Source organism: Bos javanicus, chromosome 6 (genome assembly GCF_032452875.1).
Source record: "Bos javanicus breed banteng chromosome 6, ARS-OSU_banteng_1.0, whole genome shotgun sequence".
Lineage (NCBI taxonomy): Eukaryota > Metazoa > Chordata > Mammalia > Artiodactyla > Bovidae > Bos > Bos javanicus.
This window is the reverse complement of record NC_083873.1, coordinates 46,620,327-46,639,626: the sequence shown is the minus strand read 5'-3', so window position 1 is coordinate 46,639,626 and position 19,300 is coordinate 46,620,327. Positions and strand designations below refer to the sequence as shown.

Sequence of the window (19,300 nt, the reverse complement as noted above, 5' to 3'; positions counted from 1 at the left end):
AAAATATTCACCAGTTGAAGCAGGGGTTGTGGGAACTCCAAGAAAGAGACAAAAATTTCAAAAGTTTCAACACCATAAAATAATTCAGAAGTTTTGTGTTCTTTATATACAGATCTCATGCCACAAATTATTAATTCCCAGTTGCATTTATTTGCCGTAAGAGCATTTATTTGCTGTTTGAAACCCACCTTTCCACAGAAATTGTTGTTTTATTTAAGGTCCTACAACAAAAGCCTAATATTCAATCTATATATAACTGAACTACATAGAACCAATGGTATTCTCAAATGACCTGTGACTAAGGAATCATCAAGAGGGAACCTACTATAATAAATCAGGGATGGAAGGCGTAGAGGTGAGACAGTCTGGATGATTATAAAAGAGAAGTCTTCTGGTTTCTATGGCACTTGCTTTGAAAGAGAAGGAGGTTTGTGAACTGAAACATTCTAGGGGAGTTAGTCGGAGAAGGCAATGGCACCCCACTCCAGTACTCTTGCCTGGAAAATCCCATGGACGGAGGAGCCTGGTGGGCTGCAGTCCATGGGGTCGCTAACAGTCTGACACGACTAAGCGACTTCACTTTCACTTTTCACTTTCATGCATTGGAGAAGGAAATGGCAACCCACTCCAGTGTTCATGCCTGGAGAATCCCAGGGACAGGGGAGCCTGGTGGGCTGCCATCTATGGGCTCGCACAGAGTTGGACAAGACTGAAGCGACTTAGCAGCAGCAGCAGGAGAGTTAGTTCTTACCAACTATCATAAAAAGATAACAACAGCAGCTGGTAAATGAATTGCAAAAGTAAGAGACAGAAGAGGAAGTCTAGTAAATAGGTAATATTAATATAATGGTCAAGAAAAGATATAAGAGCCCAGGTACTCAAGTAAACACATGCTGCAGCAGGATAGAAAATTTAGAACCTAAGAAACATTCTAATTATATTTATATAACTATAAAATGAGACGTTTTCTTAAGATCTGCCCAAATAATTTATACAATGATTCATAACTATTCTAGTCTATAGAACCACCTTACCTTAACAAAAGCAAAGAATCTCCCCCAAAAAACACACACAGCCCTGTTTCATAGTAACCGCAGGTCTGTAACTTCTTTAAGGTGGAACGTGGCCAAAGTGAAATCACAAAGTTCAGGGACCAAGACTATCACAGCAGCCAAATATAATGCCTGATATTATAAAAACTGTTAAAAAGCATAGTGCAAAAACTATCAAGATTTACTAAGTACAGAGTAGGCATCAGAATCATGGAAGAACATGTTAAAACAGATTTCTGGGCTCTATCCCCAAGTTTCTGATCCAGTAGGGCTGGGATGGGGCCTGTAATTTTGCATTTCTAACAAGCTCCTGCTTATCCTGGGACACCCTTCTATTTATTCCTTACAGCAACCTTTCAAAAGATAAAAAATGTTTTCAATCCACTTCTCTCCCTTGAGGCCTGCAGATTTGGCTGCAGTGATCCCTTTGTCCTAAGGGTTCACTGCCTTTATTTTCTCACTCTGTAGGCTAAATGCAAAGTAGAAGAGTGCCCCAACCTCATTTCTGCCTTGTTTCCAAAACATGTCTATAGCCTCCAAATTATTTTGAATAGCAAGCTATAGTTGGGGCTTTCCAGGTGGCACTAGTGATAAAGAACCCGCCTGCCAATGCAGGGGATGTAAGAGACATGGGTTTGATCCCTGAGTTGGAAAGATCCCCTGGAGAATCCCACAGATGGGGTGTCCGGCAAGCTACAGTCCACTGGGTCGCAAAGAATCGGACACAACTGAAGCAACTCAGCACAGCACACAAGCTATAGGAACATGAGAACAGAGAAGAGATGAGGCAAAGTAACAAACATATTTGGTACTTAACAGATTTTGATGTGTCACAAGGTATGAAAAATCATGCATAAATTGATACAGCCACTATGGAGAATAGTATAGAGATTTCTTAAAAAAATTAGGAATGAAACTACCATATGATCCAGCAATCCCACTACTGTGCATATACCCTAAGGAAACCATAACTCAAAAAGACACACGCACCCCAATGTTCACTGCAGCACTATCTGCAATAGCTAGGACATGGAAGAAACCTAGATATTGCCAGATGAATGGATAAAGAAGTTGTGGTTCAGTTCAGTTCAGTCACTCACTCGTGTCCGACTCTTTGCAACCCCATGAACCGCAGCATGCCAGGCCTCCCTGCCCATCACCAACTCCTGGAGCCGACCCAAACTCACGTCCATTGAGTCGGTGATGACATCCAACCATCTCATCCTCTGTCATCCCCTTCTCCTTCTGCCCTCAATCTTTCCCAGTATCAGGGTCTTTTCAAAAGAGTCAATACTCTTCGCCCAAGTATTGGAGTTTCAGCTTCAACATCAGTCCTTCCAATGAACACCCAGGACTGATCTCCTTTAGGATGGACTGGGTGGATCTCCTTGCAGTCCAAGGGACTCTCCAGAGTCTTCTCCAACACCACAGTTCAAAAGCATCAATTCTTCGGTGCTCAGCTTTCTATATAGTCCAACTCTCACATCCATACATGACTACTGGAAAAACCATAGCCTTGACTAGATGGACCTTTGTTGGCAAAGTAATGTCTCTGCTTTTTAATATGCTGTCTAGATTGGTCATAACTTTCCTTCCAAGGAGTAAGGGCCTTTAATTTCATGGCTGCAGTCACCATTTGCAGTGATTTTGGAGCCCAGAAAAATAGTCAGCCACTGCTTCCCCATCTATTTGCCATGAAGTGATGGGACCAGATGCCATGATCTTAGTTTTCTGAATGTTGAGCTTTAAGCCAACTTTTTCACTCTCCTCTTTCACTTTCATCAAGAGGCTCTTTAGTTCTTCTTCACTTTCTGCCGTAAGGGTGGTGTCATCTGCATGAGGTTCTTGATATTTCTCCCAGCAATCTTGATTCCAGCTTGTGCTTCTTCCAGCCCAGCATTTCTCATGATGTACTCTGCATAGAAGTTAAATAAGCAGGGTGACAATATACAGCCTTGACATACTCCTTTTCCTATTCGGAACCAGTCTGTTGTTCCATGTCCAGTTCTAACTGTTGCTTCCTGACCTCCATACAGATTTCTCAAGAGGCAGGTCAGGTGGTCTGGTATTCCCATCTTTTGAAGAATTTTCCACAGTTTATTGTGATCCACACAGTCAAAAGCTTTGGCATAGTCAATAAAGCACAAATACATGTTTCTCTGAAACTCTCTTGCTTTTTCGATGATCCAGCAGATGTTGGCAATTTGATCTCTGGTTCCTCTGCCTTTTTTTAAAACCAGCTTCAACATCTTACATATACACAATGAAATAGTACTCAACTATAAAAAGGAATGCTTTGAGTAGGTTCTAATGAAGTGGATGAACCTAGAGCCTATCATTCAAAGAGAAGTCAGTCAGAAAGAGAAAGACAAATATCCTGTATTAATGTGTATATATATGGAATATAGAAAGATGATACTGATGAACCTATCTATAGTGCAGCAACAGAGATGCAGACATAAAGAACAGACTTTTGGACACAGTGAAGCAGAGAGATGGTGGGATGATTTGAGAGAGTAGCACTGAAACATGTATATCACCATATGTAAAGCAGATAGTGGGAATTTGCTGTATGACTTGGAACCCAAAGCCCATGCTCTGTGACCAGCTAGAGGGGTGGGATGGGGAGGGAGGTGGAAGGAAGGTTTAAGAGGGAGGAGACATATGTAAACCTATGGCTGATTCATGTTGGTGTACAGCAGAAATCATCACAATATTGTAATTATCTTCCAATTTAAAATAAAATTTAAAAACAATACTGTGCATAAAAACCCAAACAGTACTGTGCAAAAAAACCCAAACAGATGACTTCTTCCTGATAAGAGAAGGGTATTTCTTGCACAGACTCCTCTTCAGAGGTGTTCAAAATCATTACTTCTTTTGTGATCTCTACAGATCAATAATTAGACACATGCCAAGTAAAAATTCAATTTAAAAATTAAAAGAATTTGCATCTAAAATGAAAAATCATAAATTTACAAAAAGCATACTGTTCAAAGAAAATAAAGTATAGATTTTAGTCACTGATTCACTCATCAAAATGGTATCTAAATTTTCTGTCTCAGTCATCTCCTGCCTTTTTCTAAATTAGTATAAAGAGTGTGACCTCTCCTTCATTCTTACAATGAAGTGAAGTGAAAGTCGCTCAGTCGTGTCCGACTCTTTGCAACCCCATGGACTATACAGTCCATGGAATTCTCCAGGCCAGAATACTGGAGTGGGTAGCCTATCCCTTCTCCAGGGGATCTTCCCAACCCAGGGATCAAACCCAGGTCTCCCACATTGCAGGCAGAGTCTTTACCAGCTGAGCCACAAGGGAAGCCCAGTCACAATATAATTTCTGAAAGGTATCATAGTATCAGAGCTAATTTCAATAATAAGAAACAGGGCAGTCACCATAAGAATATCAGTAACTTATATGCTATATAATAAGGAGACCTGTATACAATGAACAGTGGGAAATTAGAGAAGAATATTAGCATTATTAGTGTTCAGGAACTTGCTTTTGTGAAACATTCTCACAGTTGCTGGTACTTACAATTGTGGAGTGAAGCCTATGTGACAGATAACAGATAATGCTTTACAATTCATTACTGCAGTGGTCTCCAAATTTGGTTGCCCAGACGCCAAAGGGATGTAAAATCTAATCCACTTTAAAGGGAGAAAATATTAGAGCTTCCACTTGTATTTAATCTTATATCATTTTTAACTTATATTTTTTGTAAACCTTTTAAAAACAATAACACTGATATTGTAGCATGTATGTATATGTTTCTCAGTCACTAAGTCATGTCCAACTGTTGTGATCTCATGGACTATATACAGGCCACCAGACTCCTCTGTCTATGGAATTTTATTGGCAAGAATACTAGAGTGTGTTGTCATTTCCTTCTCCAGGGGATCTTCCTGACCCAGAGATCGATTCTGCATCCCCTGCACTGGCACACGAATTCTTTACCACTGAGTCACCAGGAAAGCCCATGTATGTATATATTGTATAGTAAAAATATTTTTATACACACACTATTTATATACAGCTATTTATTTATAAATTGTATCAGGGAGGGCTTGATGATAGAGATTAATGATATACATTTACACAGAAAGGCAACACAGACTAGAAATCAAGAATATGGGTTCAGTCTGCTTTATCACTTTTAAGCCAGTGGCCCGGGGCATTTCCCCAATCTCCCTAAATGGACTTCCTTGTCTGCAAATAGATAATTATTGTATATTCTTAGCTCCTAGGGTTGCTATGAGGAGTCCATACCAGAGTGTGTGCAAAGTGCTTACAATTGTGGAAGAAAAAGTAAATGCTAAATAAATGTTTTCTATTATTTTAGTATATAAATCCACAAATAGAAGCTTGAGAAGTCCTACAGTAACAAAAGCAAATTAGCTATTTTCCAGTTTTTCCATAGAAAAACTTTTTTCTATGGAATAACTATTAATGTTCTCTGCTACTCCAGTTGTATGCTTATTGCTACTATTTTCCAAAAAGAACTAAAGCTTGTTTTTACAGCATCAAGTCTTTAAATAACTGAACTATGAAACTATGAAAAATCTCAACATACAGGGAAATACCTCAATAATTATAATTTAACAGCAAGAACTCTTTTGCACCTACTCTCTTCAGTTTACTTTGTCCCACCTGTCCTTTTGGGTGAATGCAAAGTGATCCTTCAGTCAAATTATGTTGTACTTGTACATTTGTCCATGTAAAGCGCTACTCAATAGATCATTTTAATCAAATTTAACGTGGTCTAAAATGTTAGATGTATCCTATTATAAAGATGGGCTTCCCTTGGTGGTTCAGACAGTGAAGAATATGCCTGCAATGCAGGCCACCAGGGTTCAATCCCTGGGTCAGAAAGATCCCCTGGAGAAGGGAATGGCAACCCACTACAGTATTCTTGCCTGGAGAATCCCATGGACAGAGGAGCCTGTCGAGTTACAGCCCATGGGGCTGCAGACAGTCAGACACAACTGTGAGCTTAGCACACGCATTACAAAGATAAACATGAAAAGTCTTACTGTGGGTCGCTTATAAAACGAAGCCTTTTGAAGGAAGTTATATAATTTTATTGTTTTTATAATCCTGTGGCTTGAGAAGTTCCTGTCAAATATCTCTAGTTAGCAGAAAATAAAAACAAACCATGGTAAGCAGCCTCTAACGTGGCTCATAATAGTCCCCACATCCTCTTATTCCTGCTCCAATGTAACCGCCTCCCCTGAGAATCAGCTAGACCTAAGGACTCATTTTAGACAAACAGAACAAAGCAAAAAAGGGATGAAACGTCACTTTCAAGATGTGGTTACAAAAAGACTTTGATTTCCATGTTGTCTGCTCTTCCCGCTTCCTCTCTCTCCCCACGCTACAATCTCCCTGCCCCTTTAGCTCCCCTCTCACTCAATGAGTGAAACGCACTGCCCCATGGAGACAGCCATGTGACAGAGAACCAACATCTCCAACCAATGACCAGTGAGGACCTGGGGGGCCAAGAGCCACATAAGTCAGCCTTGAAGTGGATCCTCCCCAAATTAGCCTTGAGATGACTGCAATATCACCTGACATCTTTTTGTTTTATTTCTGTTTTATTCCTGCCACACCACTCAGCGTGCAGGATCTTAGTTCCCTGACCAGGGATCAAACTTGTGACCCCAGGATTGGGAGCATGAAGTCTTAACCACTGGACCTCCAGGAAGTACACTAGCTGACATCTTAACTGCAGCTGGTAAAAGGCTCAGAACCAGGAAACCCAGCTAAACTGCACCTGGATTTCTGATGCACGGAAACTGTGAGATGGTAAAACCATGAGTGACTTAGTAAACCATTAAGTTGGGGAGAATTTATTATATAATAGATAATAATACTTAAGTTGAAATTTTAACTTAGAAAACTTAAGAAGAATGCATGCAGTTAGTTATTCCTTCAGAAGACCTTCCCTGGTGGCTCAGTGGTAAAGAATTCGCCTGCCAGTGAAGGAGATGTGGGTTCGATCCCTGGGTCAGGAAGACCCCCTAGAGAAGGAAATGGCAACCACTCCAGTATTCCTGTCAGGGAAATCCCATGGACAGAGGCTCTGGCAGGCTATAGTCCATGGGGTCGCAAGTGTCAGAAATAACTTAGCAACTAAACAACACCAACAACAACATTCCTTTACAAACAGTACTCCATGAAATTCAAAACTCAGTGATCCTTTTTTAAAATGTATTATCTACTATTTTTTTCTGACCCTACTTTTGCCTATTTTCTTAGGTGACTCTCCTTGTTTCAGACAGATATATCTGTGTGGTTAAAACTAAGTCTTCTGAAAGGGGTACAGATAAATGATGACAAAGGTGTTTTTCAGGTAGAATAGCTAAGAAAAACTGAAATACAAGGTACAATCAGATTTTTCAAAGAAATTATTATGTATATATAAATTTATATATAAATTATTTATATTTATATACATATAAAACAAACTAATTAAGAACAAAAACTGAAACTATTCAAAATCACATGAATGAAAAGAAGAATAGATAAAAAGGAAGAGAAAATAAAAAAAGGTAAAACTTTTTAAAATATAAAAGAAAAAGCAGGAAAAGTAAAAACAGAAAACAAAGTTCATATACACTAGAAATTTAATAAAATTTCCAGCCACTTAGTAGGCAATAATAATGTCAATTCTCACTGCCTGCTACTGCTGGGTTCAGGGCCACAAAATCATTCAATAATTTCATTTAAATTACCTGTTAATCAAGTACCTTCACTGTCCAAAATATCTTCAGTATTAACAGAACATGTAAACTTAACTGTAATCAACACGTCAATCTAAGCAGGTCACAAATTCGGCATATACTGACACTTAGTCTCCTTGATCTTGAGTCAAAGACAATGACCTAGAGAGCAAAAGCCATACATCCTGTTCCTAATCTAAAACATCCCCAGTCCTCCAATTTCAGTTTTAGAACAGCTCTGGAAATTTTCCAGATATTTATTCTCTTGTCCAAGCACTGCATACAGTATACACTTTAAGTGCTACCTTCTTAATGAGTTCTGCCATGACATCCTATTTAAAGCTACAGCTGTGGCTATCCATTATCTACCTGTCTGATCCCCCTTTCCCTGCTTAGTTTGTTTAGTCTGCCTTCCCACAAGGCCCATTAGAATGTTAGCAAGTGCTTGAAGATTTATATAATTTTGTCTGTTTTGTTCCTGATGTATTCCAAGGTCTACTTGAGTATCTGGCATACAGCAGATACCCAATACTAGCTCAATATCAAATGAATGAATAAACTAGAAAAGAAAATGCTTTCTCATATGACCAAAAACAAAGAGCATGTGAGAAAAAAATTAAGCTTCCAATCAGCATTTTCAAATGCTAAATATTATCCTAAACTTTTTTTTTTTTTAAAAAGCAATATTGCTAGTTTTTTAAGGAACCTGCATACTGTTCTCCATAGTGGCTGCACCAATTTATATTCCCACTAACAGTGTAGGAGAGTTTCTTTTTCTCCTCACCTCCAGCATTTATTGTAGATTTTTTAATAACTGGCACTATGATCAGTGTGAAGTGATACCTCATTGTAGTTTTGATATGCATTTCTCTAAAAATTAAAGAATTACCTTCTCCAGGAATACTTAGTGATGTTGAGCATTTTTTCATGTGTTTGCTGGTCATCTGTATGTCTTCTTTGATGAAATGTCTGTTTAGGTCTTCTGCCCATTTTTGATTAGGTTTTTTTTTTTTATACTAAGCTGCATAGAGCTACCATATGACCCTACAATCACACTCGTAGACATATATCTGGAGAAAACCATAATTTGAAAGGATACATGCACCCCGATGTTCACTGCAGCACTATTTACAATAGCCAGCATATGGAAGCAACTTAAATGCCCATCAACAGAGAAATGGATAAAGAAGATGTGGTACATAACAATGGAATATTACTTAGCCATAAAAAGGGATGAAAATATTGCCATTTGCAGAGACATGGATGGACCTAGAGATTGTCATACAGAGTGAAGTCAGAAAAACAAATACTGTATAATATTGCTTATATGTGGAATATAGAAAAACGGTACAGATGAAAAAAAGCAGAAATAGAGTCACAGATGTAGAGAACAAACTTACAGTTATCCAGAAGGGAAGGGGGAGATGGGACAAACTGAGAGATAGGGACTGACATATATACACTACTATGTATAAAATAGGCTTCCCAGGTAGCGCAGAGGGTAAAGAATTTGCCCACAGTGCAGGAGACCAAGGTTGAATCCCTGCGTTGGGAAGATCCCCTGGAGAAGGGAAAGGCAACCCACTCCAGTATTCTTGCCTAGAGAATTCCATGGACAGAGGAGCCTGGCAGGCTATAGTCCATGGGTTGCAGAGTCAGACACGACTGAGCAACTAACACACACGTAAAATAATAACTGATGAAGACCTACTGTATAGCACAAAGAACTCTATTCAATTATCTGTGGTGACCTAAATGGGAAGGAAATCAAAAAAAGAGTGGCTATATGTACACACATAACTGATTCACTCTGCTGTACAGCAGAACTAACACAACATTGTAAAGACTATACTGTGATAAAAAGTTTTTAATTCAAAATACTTTTAAAAGCAATACTTTGATTCCAAAAATCACAAGAAATTAAGTATTTTAACATTTCTGAGTAAGGTTCCCTAAGAAACTCAGGAAGTTTCCTAATGATGCCCACTGGAGATGTATAATAGTATTAATATTCACTTTAAAAAACAGACACTGAAGAAATACAAATCAAGACACAGCTGTAATGAACTGAAGACAGCAAACTGGTCCAAAAACTCAGAATTAAAAACCTATTCCTTAACACTTGCAATACATTATAGTCTCTAAGATCAGTCCTGTCCAATAGAAATAAATTGTGAGTTAAAATTTCCTAGGAGTCACATTAAAAAGTAAAAAGAAACAAGTAAAACAAATTTTGTATTTCATGTAACTCAGTGTGTATGTCCATAATATAACCATTTCCAACAGGTAATCAAGATTTCAAAGTTTAAATGTTTTATATTTATATAAATCTTCCAAATCTGAAGTACATTTTACACATATAACACAGAAACAAGTAAAACAAATTTTGTATTTCATGTAACTCAGTGTGTATGTCCATAATACAACCATTTCCAACAGGTAATCAAGATTTCAAAGTTTAAATGTTTTATATTTATATAAATCTTCCAAATCTGAAGTACATTTTACACATATAACACACTTCAATTTTAAGTGCTCAATACACAAACATACTAGTAGCTACCATACTGTACAATGGATTTCTAGATTCTTTTGGGTACTATTAAAACACAGAAGCATGCTATATTTGCTTTTAAATATTAATATTAAAAGAAATACAAAGAGAAAGATATCATCTTCTGTTTTTAAACATTAAAGGTTAACTATCACACTAATAGAATTCTAGGTTCTTTAAACATAAGCTTTGTTTTATAGTTTTTATTTTCATTACAAAATATTTGGAATTCTATTAAAATTTAAAAGACTGAATAAAAATTCCACTGAACTATAAATTATACAGCCATGCATGCTTACTTTGTTTGGCACAGTGATAATGATAACACCTCACACACTAGAGCACTTAATATCTTATGATGAGGTAAAAAGATTAAAATAACTTGTAATTCTAGAAACTATTATACAATCAAATACATTCAAACAGGCTGTCAATTATCTGCATAAGCTTACCTAATACCTGCCTATATATAACACACTACTGGAACAGATCTTTCCCACTGAATGCACTTTTAATAATTAAATGAGTTTTTGCTGTTTTTTCATATTTAAATATTTTTATAATTGTGACAGAATAAAAAATATATTTGTTCTTCATCCCTGGTTCCTGGCATAGAGCTCTTAAAACTCTCGGAATTTCCTCAGTGACAGTGTTCTTTTCTCCTTTGATCACACCTGAGTTCACACTAATGAGATGAGTAAGGGTGGGGCCTCCAGGCAGCCTCAAGATGGAGCTGGTCACCAAAAGGACGAAGTGATTAGAGAATTGGAAACTTTAGTACCTCTCACCTGACCTCTGGGAAAACTGAGCTCTGTAAAAACTCCTCAACTTAGAGATTCAGAGAGCCAGTGAACAACACATCACGGTGTGGGAGGTGCTGGGAGGGTGGCATGCCCAGAGAGGGCATGAAAGCTTCATGCCCCTTCTATCAAACCCTGTCCTGTACATCTCTTCCATTTGGCTGTTCCAGAGAGCCATTGAAGCAAATTTTCTTTTTTTATTGAAGTACAGATGATAAACAATATTATCTAACTTACAGGTGTACAATAGTGGCTAACAATTTTTAAAGGCCCTGGTCTACTTATAGTTATTACAAAATATTGGCTATATTCCCTGTGTTGTACAATATATCCTTATAGCTTAACAGTTTTTACCTCTTAGTACCCTATGCCCACGATCTTGCCCCTCCCAGCACTTCCCTCTCCCCACTGGTAATCACAGTTTGCTCTCAATATTGTGACTCTGCTTCCTTTTTGTATTCACTAATTTGTTGTATGTTTAGATTTCACACGTCAGCAGTATCATACAGTATTTGTCTTTCTCTGTCTGACTTATTTCACTTAGCAGCATAATACCCTCAAAGTGCATCCATGTTGCTGCAAATGGCAAAATTTTACTCTTTTTATGGCTAAGTCATATTCTATTGTATACCACATCGTCTTTATCCATTCATCTATTGGTGGATGCTTAGGTTGCTTCCATATCTTGGCAACTTTAAATAATGCTGCTATGAACCTGTAGTGCGTGTATGGTTTGAATTCATGTTTTCGTTTTATTCAGATACATACCCAGCAAATTTTCAAATCTGAGGAAAGAGCCATGGGAATCTCAGATTCAAGGCCAGTCAGTTAAAGTTCATAAACATAACCAGAGATTTGTGGCTGGCATCTGAAGCAAGGGCGGTATAATGGGACTGAGTCCTTTAACTCATGGATTTGATACCACCTCCAGGTAGAGAGTGTCAGAATTGAACTCCTGGAAATGCAGTTGGGTGCTAGAAAACTGAAAAACTGCTTGGTGTCAGAAAACACCCCAGAGTAATAATATTTATAATGTGATATATCAATTAATAACAAGACTAATTTTGTTATGTAGATTTTAATATAAAAAAATCTAACCTTTTTTAAGCTAAAAATGAACCAATCTTAATTTATAAGTTCTGAAAGGTAGCTATCTAAAACTATTCTAGTTTTTTTTTTTAATCATTTCATATTTTTATTTTTTTTTCCTTTTTTTTTTAAATTTTATTTTTAAACTTTACAATATTGTATTGGTTTTGCCAAATATCGAAATGAATCCACCACAGGTATACATGTGTTTCTAGTTTCAAAAAGTGAAAGTGCACACTAATCTTTTTTTAAACATTTTATAATACCAAAACTTTCCAAATTAACCACATATGCTCTTCCAGTCCCACCTCTAACTCTCCCTGAAATAATCCCTCTGAATTAATATATTTCTTAACCTAAAACACTGTTAAACAATTATTAGTTCCTCAGTAATACTAAAAATCAGAGGAAAACAGCACCATTAGTATAATGGCTTAAAATTATAACCTTTCAACACAGTACAGGGTTTAGTGTTACAAGTTATTTCCAATTTAATTGATGGACTGAATTATGAAACTGAACAGGGCACTCATCTACATAACACTAGACACTCTGAGCTGACACTGAGTCTGATCAAACTAATACTGTAAATGATTAAGAAAATGTACAACAATATTTTTAGGAAATCTATTCAGTCTAGAGAATATAATTTCCTTTACAAAGAGTATCAAATATATGAACATAAAATGCTATTTATTCCATAATTCATGTGCAAGTAATAAGTTATGGAGTAAATAAAACTTATGTTAGAATACTGATCTTCAAGATCCTAAGTAAATATACTGGCAACTAAATAAACCATTTAGACAATCTTGAGAGGATTAGAATGAACAATTTATCACTAATAATCTAGAGCATTACTTTTCAATGCTTTACTAAAAAACTAAAAGTAGTTTTATAGCTTAATTTTGTTGTGTATATTGTGTGTCTTTGTAGTGGAAGAGAGAAAAAACGGTGATGCTGAGAGAATGAATTACTCAGTATAATAAAGTGACCCTTAATAAATGACGACTACTTTGTTACATTCTAGTAAGTAAAACTAACAATCCATCAACTTCATTTCATTTACTCTACTAAATACTTTTTAAGTTGAGAACAATGTAAAATAGGAATACCCTGTCATCTGTAGTTCTAAAAGTGAACAAATAAATTTGACTGTTTTGAACTGAAGCCATGATTTTGGTATTACTGGAACTGAACTCAATTCAAAATGATTTAAACCGAATGAGAAGAGATTATTATCTCAGTAAGCAGAAATCAGTTGATGCAGAGATAGTCAAAAAAAAAAGACTAAAGAGTTAATATCTGATCTAATAAGTACTAAGAAATCACTGTTAAACTTCTAAGCTAGAGAAAAACATTCTCAAAGTGATATGCATGATGAATTAGAGCAGAAAAATGTAAAAGTGATAATCTACCCATAAAATAATAAATACCTAGATTAAAATGGAACAATAACTAGAACAGATAAGTGGAAGGGGGGGAGGAATTAATTCTAAAAACACAAAATTTCATTTATAGCAGGGGTTAACACACTACAGCCCGATACTTGTTTTTGTGCAAACAAAGTTTTATTGAAACACAGCCATGACCATTACTTCACATACTGTCTGTGGCTGCTTGGCACTACAATGGGAGTGATGAGTAGATACAACAGAGATTATATGGCCCACAAACATCTAAAATATTGATTAGCTAACCTATGTTAGTTTCCTAGGGCTGCTGTAATAAAGTACCATAAACTAAATGGCTTAAAATAACAGAAATTTATTCTTTCTCAGGTCTGGAGGCTATAAATCTGAAATCAAGTGTTAGGAGGGCCATGCTCTCTGAAAGGCTCTAGGGGACAATCTGTTTGATGCCTTTGTCTTGGTTTCTGGGATCATCAGCAATCCTTGTCATTCCTTGACTTCTAACTTCATAACTCCAATCTCTGCCTCCACTGTCACATGATAATCTTCCCCCACACCTGCCTTTCCACATGGTTTTCTCCTCTCTTACAAAGACACCAGTCATACTGGACTAAGGACCCATGCTACTCCATATGCTCCTCTTAAATAACTACATCTGAAACAAACTCATTTCCAGATAAGGTCACACTATGAGGTTCTGGGGGTTAGGACTCTAAAATATTTAGGGAGTGGGATACATTTCAACCCTTAACCTGGTCCTTTACATTAAAGTCTGCCAACTCCTGACTTAGAAGACTTAAAAAAAAGAAGAAATAGGTCCACACGTGCCACTGAGGATTTCAAAGCAAAGATCTGGGATTTTGTTTTAGATAAACTAAGCTGAAAACAAGAGTCCTCAAAAGACATCAGGCAGAAAGCCATACATGTAGGTCAGAATCTGCACTGACTTAGAGATGGAAGAAATAAGAGTAACCTAAAAACAGATGAGGAGTTTCAAGGTAAATGTTTTATGTAAGTATTGAAAGTGTTAGTCGCTCAGTTGTATCCAGCTCTTTGCAACCCCATGGACTGTAGCCCTCCGGGCTCCTCTGTGAATTGAATTATCCTAGCAAGAACACTGGCGTGGGTTGCTATTTCCTTCTTCAGGGGATCTTCCTGACCCAGGGATCGAAACCAGGTCTCCTGCACTGGTGGCATATTCTTTACCATTTAAGCACCCAGGGATACAGCAGGTCAAAAATTGATCTTTAGAGAATGCTACTGTTACATAACAATGTGATTAGACAACAGTGTGATAAGAAGATGTCACTGTTATACAACATTAGATAATAATGTAGAAAAAAATGTAATTTAGTATTATATAAACTAAAAGAGAAGCAGTGTCAACAGTGACAAATACAACAAAAAGGTTGAACAGACCTAAAAGATTTGGTAAGAATGAGATCATAATCAAATAAAGAAAACAATTTCTACGAAGAAAACTAAAAGGGACACCAGAGCAGGGGTAAGGTGAGAATCCTTTAAAAAAAAAAAAAAAAAAAAAGCATTATTTATTTGTACAGTGGTTACAGTAGACTATGACGCCGGTGACCCCCAATAAACCACATATGCTGGCATTCATATTTTCATATAATCCTCTCCCACACAAACTCTGAATTCAGCCAATTAACTTTGTTTTAAACCAATTTGATATTAACAGGTATTGGCATGCAGGGGTATAATAAGCACTTTCACACGGGAACCTGTTTTCTTAGAACACTGCCACCTGGAAGGCCAGCTGTCATGTCATGAGGAAGTCTGAGCTAGACCCCTGAATGATGACACGTTAGTAACGGCCAAATGGAGAGACTGAAGGTAAAAAAGTCATTTGAGATATTTCAGCCCAAAAGAGATCACAACTGAATACAACTGCCACCATGACCCTGGGCCATAACTACGGGAACAGAAAATGTACCCAGCAAAGCCCGGTCAACCCAGAGAACCAGGACAAACAACAAATTGTTGTTGTTTTAGACGACAAAATGTGGTGGTGGTTTATAAAACAGAAATAGGTGACATAGAACAGAATATATGTTTGAGAAACGTAAGTACATGAGGCCAAGGATTCTTATAAAACTAGGAAGACATATACGTGTGAAAAAAAGAAAAAATCATGCTAAATACAAAGGGCAAAATTAAAGCATAAAGAAAAAAACTAAAGATGAGGAAAATGGAGTTGAGTCATACAAGGAATAATGGGAAAATTCAAGACTATAAACTTGGTCACGCTGTTACAAGAGAGTATCAGTGAAAAAGGGTCTCCACCTACTTCATCACTTTCATCTACTTCGATTCCACCATCTTTGTCATCATCCATTTGTTTATGTATTGTTTGAAGAGCTTCCAGACTAAATCTATCTTCTTCTGTGAAGCATGGTGGACTCAGTGACATGCATGGATCTGAAATAAAACAAAGGGCAATTACTAACCTGCCACCCCAAAACACAGGCTATAATCAAGACAGTTGAATTTCAAACAAAACCAACAAATTAAATTTCAGACTAAGTCAAACTAAGATGCTTTAAGAATTCTATCTAGTAGGATATTCTTCACATCAAAAGTATAGTATATGAACATACTGACTAAAAATAAATAATCCAACTTAATTGATATCAAACTACAACCAATATTAAATTCAAGTTGTCCACATTCTTATACATCTTCAACAATCATCTTCTTATTCAACTCATGATATTTGTAAATTAACCCCCCCAAAAAACAGATAAACTCCCTCCTTAAAAACTAAAAAAAAAAAAAAAAAAAAAATCACAGAGCACAAGGGGTTTTCTTGTATAAGCCAGTCTAAAATGTAAGTCCTTAGGGCAACATCACAAAGAATACAAGAAAAAGAAATGTAGAACATTGACATGATCCTTAGAAATGTCTTTATCATTTTTCTAACAGATTCTAAGAGTCCATCATATGACTCTCTAAATGTGTAACTTCTTAGATTCAACAAGGAAAAACTGAATTTTAAAAACCTTGTTCTTCATATTTTTCTTAACATAAATTTATTGCCTAAATAATTTTGTACGGAAATGAGTGAATCCTCACATGTAGATTGTCAAAAAATAACAATTTATAGAGAATATGTAATTTTTCATGACTTAAAATGAGATTAATAAAAATTACCTCTTGCTGACCTCAAATAGTAAACAGCCTATACACCAAAATGGAAAAGTACTGTCAAAGCTTCACTCATACCCAATCTGGCTGACTGGCAGATTGGCAAATTCCAAGAACTGATTTATACCAAGTCACTAAAATAGTAAAATAATATCCTTTTAAAATGTCATCAAATCCACATGTATTTCCACAAATAGTGTGGTCTTAAAGTTTTTAAAGTCAAAGCTTTGGTTTTTCCAGTAGTCATGTATGGATGTGAGAGTTGGACCATAAAGAAGGCTGAGAGCCAAAGAACTGATGCTTTTGAATTGTGGTGCTGGAGAAGATTCCTGAGAATCTCTTGGACTGCAAGGAGATCAAACCAGTCAATCCTAAAAGAAATCAACCCTGAATATTCACTGGAAGGACTCTTGCTCACCTGAATTGATTGCAGTTATAATGGCTCGCTGATGCTAAGTCACTTCAGTCGTTCTGACTCTGTGTGACCCCATAGATGGCAGCCCAACAGGCTCCACCATCCCTGGGATTCTCCAGGCAAGAACACTGGAGTGGGTTGCCATTTCCTTCTCCAATGCATGAAAGTGAAAAGTGAAACTGAGCGACTTCACTTTCACTTCACTTTCACTATAATGGCCTAAGAGTATCTAATTCTGCACTGAGGAAAAAAAACAAGAAGTCAGTTGTGGAGATCAACTAGTAACTTCCTTTAAAAACAAAACAAAACAATTTACACCTCTATTACCTACATGTTCTACTTACAGACCATTTTGGCAATTTAACATTTTTAACAGTTTTAAATCAAAACCTAATTTTCATTCCTTTAGTCTTGAAAAGGAAGGAAACAGAAAAGCCTATAAAAATAAGAAAATGAAATTATAAGTTATGTGACATAAATGTGTAAATATTTAAAACTCTGATAACCATTTGCTAAAAATCTAAGAACTTATAAAAATAATGGTCAATTATAATCCCTAATTCACAAAACAATCCAGAACCCTGAGATGCCCCAACTTTTCCTGAATGGATGCAAAATAAAATATAAGCTCTCGGGTATCACCACCACATATGGCATAAAGAAGATTATGTGTAAAATGTGTTATTGCCTCTCAGACATATTTTTATACATATTTTATTTTGCAAATAAGCATGTGAAGTGAAAGTTTATTATAACTAGCACATAAGGAAAGGTTCAGCATCACTCACTCTGATTAAATAGGCCTTGTTGTTAAACTCTCTAAGCAAAGTCAACAGTGAGGACGGTAGAAATGTTAAAAAGTAGAGAAAAGGAGGAAGTCCTATAATCTGGAAAAAACTCGTATGTAAACAAAATTGTATTTTTTTAACTTAAATTAATAAAACACTATCAGAATCTACCTCTGAATTTAACTTCTTCATGACGTATCTCATAAAAACCAACTCTGAGTACTTCTTTCTCTGAATGCCATTCAATCCATTCAACAAATATCTACTGAGCACTACCATGTGTCAGGCATTGGAAATAGCAGTGAACAACAGAGAGAAAAATTTCTCACAAAACTTACATTCTAATGCAGGAGATGAGCACAACAAGGTAAATAAGCAAAATGAATAGCATGTTGTTTTTAGTAACAAAATATTAGAAACAACCTCAACTTTTACTAGTAGCTGCTAACTGCTGCTGCTAAGTCGCTTCAGTCGTGTCTGACTCTGTCTGACCCCATAGAGCAGCCCACCAGGCTCCCCCGTCCCTGAGATTTTCCAGGCAAGAGTACTGGAGTGGGTCGCCAGTGCTTTCTCTGGAATAGCATGTCAGGAGTGGTAAGTATTAAGGAACAACAGAACAAAGAGCAGATAATGAAATGTCAAGGAATTTGAAATTCTCAACTATAATCTTTATTCTCAAATCAGTCTTTAATGTTGTACCAGAATGGCCGAGTGGTTAAGGCATTAGACTTAAGTTCCAATGGATTTATATCCTCATGAGTTCGAACCCACTTCTGGTACAACAGGTCCTGCTTTTGGCTTCCCTGATAGCTCAACTGGTAAAGAAATCCGCCTGCAATACAGGAGACCCTGGTTCGATTCCTGGGTCAGGAGGATCTGCTGGAGAAGGGATAGGTTACCTACTCCAGTATTCTTGGGCTCCCCTTGTGGCTCAGCTGGTAAAGAATCCACCTGCAATGCGGGAGACCTGGGTTTGATCTCTGAGTTGGGAAGATCCCCTGGAGAAGGGAAAGGCTACGCACTCCAGTATTCTGGCCTGGAGAATTCCATGGACTGTACAGTCCATGGGGTCGCAAATAGTCGGACACGACTGAGCGACTTTCACTTTAACCTCTAATTGCTTAATGTGATTTTGTCCATATGACTAAGCTTATGAAAAGGGCAGGGGCCATGTTCTTCCATTTCTCACATGCTCATAATACCCACAACTTAGCTGGACACATTCTGGACCTCTGTAAATTCTGCTATTTCATACATTAACTAAATCACAAAGTTCTAGTCTTCTATACTGTGCAAACCACT

At 36.9% G+C, this 19,300-nt stretch overlaps 1 protein-coding gene across 3 annotated transcripts in view; it reads right to left on the bottom strand.

The window, feature by feature from the left end:
* The window catches only part of STIM2 (stromal interaction molecule 2), a 182,436-nt gene that overhangs the window by 94,063 nt on the left and 69,073 nt on the right, over positions 1-19,300 (bottom strand). For all 3 annotated transcript variants that reach the window (XM_061419859.1, XM_061419858.1, XM_061419860.1), the window contains exon 2: positions 15,939-16,069. In XM_061419859.1, coding sequence (XP_061275843.1) covers positions 15,939-16,069 — 131 coding nt within the window. The remainder of the gene's footprint in view (positions 1-15,938; positions 16,070-19,300) is intronic.